The sequence below is a fragment of the Mastomys coucha genome, unplaced genomic scaffold, assembly GCF_008632895.1.
Source record: "Mastomys coucha isolate ucsf_1 unplaced genomic scaffold, UCSF_Mcou_1 pScaffold5, whole genome shotgun sequence".
NCBI lineage: Eukaryota > Metazoa > Chordata > Mammalia > Rodentia > Muridae > Mastomys > Mastomys coucha.
This window is the reverse complement of record NW_022196911.1, coordinates 83,696,743-83,704,596: the sequence shown is the minus strand read 5'-3', so window position 1 is coordinate 83,704,596 and position 7,854 is coordinate 83,696,743. Positions and strand designations below refer to the sequence as shown.

The following is a 7,854-nucleotide window of genomic DNA, read 5'->3' as shown; positions in this document are numbered from 1 at the left end:
TGACTGGGTGAGAAGCCTTCGGGTGGCTGAACTTGCTGTCCTTGCCTACTTATGTCAGAGGTCTGGGTACAGAAATGTGCTCTGCCCAATGTGCCCCACCCCCTTGATTCCTTGGAAGAGCAGCAGGACATCATATTCAAATACGGGAACCGATGGAGAAACAGATGCAGACCCAGCATGTAGTCTCAAGGTCATGGCTCCCAGGGTCATCTCCCCACAGGGTGTGGTCTGGGCTGTGGATCTGGTCCTCTTGTAGAAGAGAATCACCAGGCAAGACAATCAGCCTCTGCCCTGTGTGTCTCACTTAGTTCTAACCTGGTCTAGCCACTTAGGGATCCAGGAGCCCACTGTGCTCTCTGTCCTGGGGAGGAAGGTGACTGTCAGTAGGTAGACTGATGAGACAGATGAGACAGCTTAGACGGAAGCATAGCTCAAGACGTTTGCCTCACCTGGTCTGTGGGTCCCAGACCTCACTCAGTCTTCCTTTACCAGAAGAGTCTCTTATAATCTTGAACTTGGGGGTTTTTCAAGGTGACACCCGGTCAAGTGAAACCCCCAAACTGGCAGCCTTGCACACGCTGTTTGTGAGAGAACACAATCGACTAGCCACGGAGCTGAGGCGCCTGAATCCCCACTGGAGTGGAGACAAGCTGTACAACGAAGCCCGGAAGATTGTGGGCGCCATGGTCCAGGTAGGGGGCCCAGAAGCCAGCGTGAATCTGACGGAGTGGCTCCCAATCTTTGAGAACATGGCTTTGAGGCTGTGCCCTAAGGCTGCTGAATCTGGATGCTTGGGCTGCATCTCTACCCCTGGCTCCAACATGGATGGGGACCCCATCCATGACATTTCTTTGGATTCCAGTATCTCATCCTCCAACGGGAGATTAAGGTTGCCACACTTGGCACAATGATAATCATCACTCGTGTGCCTGAGGAGCCTTTTGAACAGCGGAGGAAAGGGAGGTCTACAGCCTGCTCAGGTAACACTCATCCCGTTCCATCTCTTCCAGATCATCACCTACCGAGACTTCCTGCCTCTGGTTCTTGGCAAGGCTCGGATCAGAAGAACCTTGGGTCCCTACAGAGGATACTGCTCCAATGTGGACCCCCGTGTAGCCAATGTTTTCACCCTGGCCTTCCGCTTCGGCCACACCATGCTGCAGCCCTTCATGTTTCGCTTGGACAGCCAGTATCGGGCCTCGGCACCCAACTCGCACGTTCCGCTTAGCTCTGTATTCTTTGCCAGCTGGCGTGTTGTATATGAAGGTGACTGGGTTTCCCAAAGGCAAGGGGGGAGGGTTCAAGCACCCCTTCCCCAGGTGGGCCTGCTGGTCCAGCCTCTGCAAACACTTCCTCAGGATAGTGGAAAGACGGATGGCAGCCATCAATGAGTCTCTCATGCCCTAAGGGAGGAGTCCCCCTCTTTCCTGTCTCATGCACTTGGAATTAAACCTGGTCCTAGTGCAAGTGATCTACTGTTAAGCTATTTCCCCTCCCCTTTTACTTTTTAAATTTTATATAAGTAGCTTCCTTAAATTTTACTAAAAGTAGCCCAGGCTGGCCTTGCACTTGTGATTGTCCTATCTCAGCCTCTTGAGTAGCTAGGATTCTCATCGTATTAATACCATCTGTATCACCAGGCCTGATAATGGGGGTTTCCTAAGCAGGGAGCGGGGCAGACTGATGTCAGAGCAGTATATTATGGACCTGCAAGGAGCCCCACTTGCTGGCTTGGCATCATGGGATGACCTCAGGAGCTTCTAAGAGGCTGGCCAACTCTTTCATCTCGTAAAATCAGGTGGCATCGACCCTATCCTCCGAGGTCTCATGGCCACCCCTGCTAAGCTGAACCGGCAAGATTCTATGCTGGTGGATGAGCTCCGGGACAAGCTGTTTCAGCAAGTGAGAAGGATCGGGCTGGATCTGGCAGCTCTGAACATGCAGCGCAGCCGGGACCACGGGCTTCCAGGTGACGGGGCACCTCACACAGGGCCGTTTGGGGGAGGGTTCAGAGCAGGCCTGGACCCCCCTTCTGACAGGAACAAGATAGTAGTAGTACAGAGCAGGCAAGACCCATGTTGATGCAGCAAAGCTCCCCGCTACACACGATCCCACGCTTGCTGACTCCTCAGGCCATCCCTATCTGCTACAGGACCCCGGCTTTAGGTTCACCCCAGGACTAGGTCAGGGGACGAGGAGGTGAAGAGAAGAGATCAGAACTTTTTGAGCAGAGAAAAGCAATAGACTTACTGGACGTGGATGACCTGTCCCGTACCTCACTGGCAACTTCAGAGAAGAAGGCTATAAAGTTTCTAGGACCAAGGAGATTGCAGGGCCCTTGGACCTGAGGGTGGGAGGCAGCAGCAAGAGAGATGGGGAGTAAGCAGATTGGGATGAAGGCCCTACAGGGCTGTTTGGTGAGGACACCACGTGAAGAGAATGGACATTCCTGTTTCATTTCCTTGTTCCGATGAGCTTCTGCAGCAGAAGTTCCAGCCATCATATAGATGGGGAGCAAGTCAGAGATGGCTAGTAATCTACTCAAAGTCACGAAAATATGAAGCAAAAATCTGACTTCAAAATGTCTTCATTCTTCCTGGTATTTGGCCCCATTCAACACCACAAACAAGTTTCAGGCCTGGTTGGCCTTTCTTACTTCCAGCTCCAACCTTCCTCTCTAGAGGGAGCCTGAAGCCCCACTCGTCCTGGCGGATCCTCACTCGTGTGTAAAGGAGTCAGGGATTTCCTCCTGCCTGCTCTGCTCACTACAGCAATGGACAGGCATACAGCCTGCTCCTCCTGCCTGCTCTGCTCACTACAGCAATGGACAGGCATACAGCCGGCACTAAGACATCAGGCTTTCTCCCCTTTCTTCTGCCTCCCCCACTCTCATGTCTGTGGGGCCCACTTGGAAGCTAGAGGCCAATCTCAGGTGTTATTCCTCAGGTGCCCTCTATCATGTATGTATGTATGTATGTATGTATGTGTGTATGTATGTATGTATGTATGTAATTTGTTAGTTTTTTCCTTTCTTTCTTTCTCTCTCTCTCTTTCTCTCTCTCTTTCTTTCTCTCTCTCTCTCTCTCTCTCTCTCTCTTTCTCTCTCTCTCTCTCTCTCTCTCTCTCTCTCTCTCTCTCTCTCTCTCTCTCTCTCTCTCTCTCCTCTCTCAGACAGGGTTTCTCTGTTTGGCTGTCCTAGAACTCACTCTGTAGACCAGGCTGGCCTCGAACTCAGAAATCCACCTGCCTCTGCCTCTCAAGTGCTGGGATTAAAGGTGTGTGCCACCACTGCCTGTTTTTTTGTTTTTTGTTTTTTTTTTTCCCAAGAAACAGTCTCTATATAGCTCTGGCTGTCCTGGAATTAACTCTGTAGACCAGGCTAGTCTCAAACTCAGAGATCTGCCTCGCTCTGCCCCCTCTCCCGCCGAGTGTTGGGATGACAGGTATGGGCCACCACTGTTCAGCAATACCTTGTATTTTTGAGGCAGGGTCTCTGGCCTGGAGGTTACCATGCAGCTGAGTGGTCAGTGAATCCCAAGTCTGCTTACCTCTGTCTCTCCAGCACTAGGATTATAAGTGTGCATAACCTTGCCCATATATATGTATGTATACACACACACACACACACACACACACACACCTGAATTCTGGAGATCCAATTCAGGAGGTCCTCATGCTTGTGAGGCAAGCAGAGTCATTTCCCTGGTAGTCTTACACTTGATGCTCCTGACAGCTAAGGAGCTGTTGGCGCCCCCTGCTGGAAGGCTGGCATTGCTAGCCACTCAGATTGCCACACTGTAACTTTCTATTCCCATAAACATCTATTCCCTACAGGCCTGTCATTCCTTCACGCATATTCTTCAAACCTGATTTTTAAGAACGTTCCAAGTAGTGCCCCTATAAAATGTGTATGAACCCAATAATAATATTAAATGTCAGATCTGTAGGGCTCAGAGTTAGTAAAAGGCTTGCTTGCCTTGCAAACATGAGGATCTGAGTTCATTCCCCATAAACCACTTTTAAAAAATGCCAGGCTTAGGTGGCATATTTTTGTAATCCCAGTGCTTGGGATGCAGAGACAGGAAGAAGCCCGGGGTTCTCTGGCAGGCCAGCCTAGGTTACTTGATGAGTTCCACAAAAGTTAGAAGAAAAAAAAAAGTGTCTAACTAATGACATCTAATATTGACCTTTGATCTCTATATGCATGCACACCCCACAATATGTAAACGCATACACATCATCAAATCTGCATCTGTGGGCTTTGTACATCAGCACACACTCCTCAGCCCAACACACACAAAACAAGACTGTCCACGTACAGTCTAGAGAGGGCAGTGATCTAGTGTTTAGACCTCGGGGATTTCTGGTTCCAACCAGTACTGAGCACAGAATAGACTCCGGAGGATGGGGGGCGGGGGAGGGCGGAGCAGCAAAAGCTGGTGGGAGACTGACTGAGTTGCTCTGACTGGGCTCCCCTGCAGGATACAATGCCTGGAGGCGCTTCTGTGGGCTTTCCCAGCCCCGAAACTTGGCCCAGCTTAGTCAGGTGCTAAAAAATCGGGATTTGGCAAGGAAGTTTCTGAGCCTGTACAAGACGCCCGACAACATTGACATCTGGGTCGGAGCCATTGCGGAGCCTCTCCTGCCGGGGGCCCGAGTGGGGCCGCTTCTGGCTTGTCTTTTTGAGAACCAGTTCAGAAGAGCCAGAGATGGAGACAGGTAAGTGATCCCCGGGCTAAAAATAACCAAGCATTGGAAGGATATAGCATCGAGAGGCTGGACAATGGAAAAAGCACTTCTTTTTTTTTTTTTTTTTTGTTTTTCGAAACAGGGTTTCTCTGTGTAGCCCTGGCTGCCCTGGAACTCACTCTGTAGACCAGGCTGGTCTCAAACTCAGAAATCCACCTGCCTCTGCCTCCCAAGTGCTGGGATCAAAGGCATGCACCACCACTGCCTGGCCTGAGAAAGCACTTTTTAAAGCTTTATTTCTCCTAAGCTCACAGGAGCCGAGACCAGGAGGCTTCCCCATGCAAAGTGAGTCTGTGGGAAAGAAATGCTGCCCCAGGCAAGCTTGGAACCTCCGTAGGCCTGAACAACGACTGGCCAACCTTGATGTTCTATGCTAGTGGACCGCAGAAGATGTGGGCAAAAGAGCTAAACCTGAGCTTGTGGTTTAAGACCCGACTCCTTATTTGAATGTGGTGTATGCTTGAGTTCAAGTCCATCCCTGGCATCTAGATTGTTGTATACTTACTTCTGGGTAGTGCACTTATGGAACTAGCAGGATTATGGAAAGCAGATGAAATAGAGTGCCTGAGTGCCAGACACGAGCATGGTGCTCACTGCACAGCAACTTTCCAACCTTCTCATGCTTCTCTTTTGACCGACAGATTCTGGTGGCAGAAATGGGGAGTTTTCACCAAAAGACAACGCAAAGCCCTGAGGCGAATCTCTTTATCTCGGATTATATGCGATAATACTGGCATCACTACAGTTTCCAGGGACATCTTCAGGGCTAACATCTACCCAAACGGTTTTGTGAGCTGTAGCCGTATTCCCAAGTTGAGCCTGTCAGCCTGGCGAGGCAAATGAGGCTTCTGCAGGTGAGGGGAGATCTGGAATGGGTCAGGCAGGCCCTAGCATCTCTTCCAGGAATAAGACATCCCATCTGCTAAGCAGCAACAATACAGTTTGTCCCTAGGAACACGGTACTCTTCCAAAGTGGCTACCAAGAATGCTAGCTTCTGGGCTGAAAAATCAGTTCTGGGGTCTAGGACTTGGTGGGGTTTGGGAAAGGGACAATCACAAGTATTTAACTGACCTCAGTTTTGTCACTGACATCCTAAAATAGCTCTTTGGATAGCCAACAAATTCCTCATCCATTTCTTTCTGGTATTCCCACAGGATTCAACGCCAAAACCCCAAGTCTTGGAGATGAGGGTAATGGGGGGATCATGAGACTGCTTTCTGCCCTGCAAACCACTGTTTCCTGCTGGAGCTTTTGCTGGCTACACTCTGAGATGGCTTTGTTGGCTGAAAGCATCAAGGGTGCTATGGTCACAGGCCCACTTACCTTGGGAGCCTCTTAGCATGTTATGAATAAGCGCCCAGTATAAGAGCCTAGGAGCCAAGCCACAAGGCTTTGAGGTTCCGGCAAGACAGGAAGAGCACACAGTCCTGCCTCTTAGCCATCCCACCATCTTCCTTGCGGCCTGAAGGAACAGCAGCACTCTCTCTACTTCTACCAATAAAACAATGCAAGGGCAGGGCCTGCTGTCTCTCTGCTGGGCTGGGGAGGGGGTGGCCTTGGTTCTAAGCTTTGCCCCACACAGTCAAGACAAGGGCTGCTAAAATGCAGCCTGGGACTTGCCACATGGTCTCTTCTGGAGTTTTAAGAAATTCTGTGAAGGAGAGAATGGCAGAGCTTAGATCTCCAGAGTAGAAAGTACGAGAGTCCACAGAAGATCAGTCAATATAAATACTTTTTATATGAAAAACAAGGAAACAAATAAACACAATAAAAGACCCCACCCAGCTGGCAGGAAGAACAGAGAACTACCTCAGGCCATGTCCTAAGGCCAGCCAGCCTTAAACTGTAAGGGTACAGAGACTTAGCCAGGAAGTTGAGGCCTCTTACCCTCACCTTTTCTTCCTCCTTGGAAGATGCCACCCTCCATGTTGCTGTTGTTTGCTTTTGTTTTTTTGTTTTGAGACAGGGTCTCACTGTGTAGCTCTAGTTGTCCTGGAACTCACTATGTACACCAGGCTGACCTCAAATTCATAGATATCCTCCTGCCTCTGCCTCCCGAGTGCTGGGATTAAAGGCGTGCACCATTACTCCTGGCTGCCAAACTCCATTCTGGAGCCCTCTGCCACAGAGGCTCCAGGACAAACCAGAAAAGACACCGTACTGAGGACAGGCTAATGCTGGGTTTCCCCCAAACGAGTTTCAGACTGCACGGCCTGCCTTGTTATGATGTCCATGTTTGACAGCCAAAAGATGAACAGGGTGTCAGGTGGGGCCCCAGAGTCCCCAGGCTTTACTTCTACATGGAAGAAAGAATGTCCTGCTGAAGACTATGCAGAGGAGCCAGCTGGAAGTTTCTAGATCATCCAGTTTGGTAGACCAATGTGGTCTCTAATAAGCAAGACAAAGTGAGAGCACTGGATGCAGACATCTTTCCCTTGCTCCACAGGCCAGGGTTGCAGAGAGCTAGGCCAGTGTTCCTGAGGGGCTCACAAGGTCCTGGGGGAGGCTCTCTCGGGCCTCCTGCATGCGGCGCCGGGCTCGACGGAATGCTTCTGTAAGGGAGGGAAATATTGCCACGTAGTCAGCTACTGTGGGGAGGAGAAGAAAGTGGCCCTGGGTGTCCAGGTGAGGGAACGAGGTGCCTACCTAGCACATTGTGCGTGGAACTCTGCTGGCTGAACCCTTCCAGCCGGTCTAACACACTCCGCATCTGTTTCCGGAGGGAGTTCGATTCCATGAAAGCCCTGCAGGGAAGCCGAAAACATAGTCAAGTCTGCTCTCCTGCCCTCAGTGACAAGGGGCTCAAGGCTCCCTAGGGATCCAATGCTACTCACCGGGACTGCTGCAGGCAGTGCAATCGGAAGGTGACAGTACCCGTTGTCTCAGTGCGGAATCCAAAGCGACTCAGGCGCTCCCCCTGGGCAGACAGTGGAGACAGAATAGATTTGTGCAAACTCTAGGCCAGAGTGCTCCCATCATCCAGATTAGTCTTAGGTAGTGTAGCAAGCATTGAGGAACTTTACTTTGTCATTCAGACAGCAACAGAAGGGGGATGCCAGGCTCCATCCTCATTGGAGAATGAGCAAGAAGCAAGAATGCTTCTT

General features: G+C 50.5%; 2 protein-coding genes across 5 annotated transcripts in view; one reads left to right on the top strand and one right to left on the bottom strand.

The window, feature by feature from the left end:
* Epx (eosinophil peroxidase) overlaps positions 1 to 6,266 on the top strand; it is an 11,332-nt gene extending 5,066 nt beyond the window's left edge. The window contains exons 8-13 of the mRNA XM_031353040.1: positions 532 to 692; positions 1,011 to 1,266; positions 1,799 to 1,969; positions 4,482 to 4,719; positions 5,391 to 5,603; positions 5,905 to 6,266. Of these exons, the coding sequence (XP_031208900.1) occupies positions 532 to 692; positions 1,011 to 1,266; positions 1,799 to 1,969; positions 4,482 to 4,719; positions 5,391 to 5,592 (1,028 nt within the window). The 3' untranslated portion in view covers positions 5,593 to 5,603; positions 5,905 to 6,266. The remainder of the gene's footprint in view (positions 1 to 531; positions 693 to 1,010; positions 1,267 to 1,798; positions 1,970 to 4,481; positions 4,720 to 5,390; positions 5,604 to 5,904) is intronic.
* A 199-nt stretch (positions 6,267 to 6,465) lies between these two features.
* Mks1 (MKS transition zone complex subunit 1) overlaps positions 6,466 to 7,854 on the bottom strand; it is an 11,729-nt gene continuing 10,340 nt past the window's right edge. For 2 of the 4 annotated variants that reach the window (XM_031353041.1, XM_031353042.1), the window contains 3 exons: positions 7,585 to 7,667; positions 7,397 to 7,494; positions 6,466 to 7,302 (listed from right to left, as the gene is read on the bottom strand). In XM_031353041.1, coding sequence (XP_031208901.1) covers positions 7,214 to 7,302; positions 7,397 to 7,494; positions 7,585 to 7,667 — 270 coding nt within the window. In that variant the 3' untranslated portion in view covers positions 6,466 to 7,213. Of the gene's footprint in view, positions 7,303 to 7,396; positions 7,495 to 7,584; positions 7,668 to 7,854 lie in introns of those variants that run through there. The other 2 variants (XM_031353043.1, XR_004113416.1) reach the window with 2 other exon arrangements.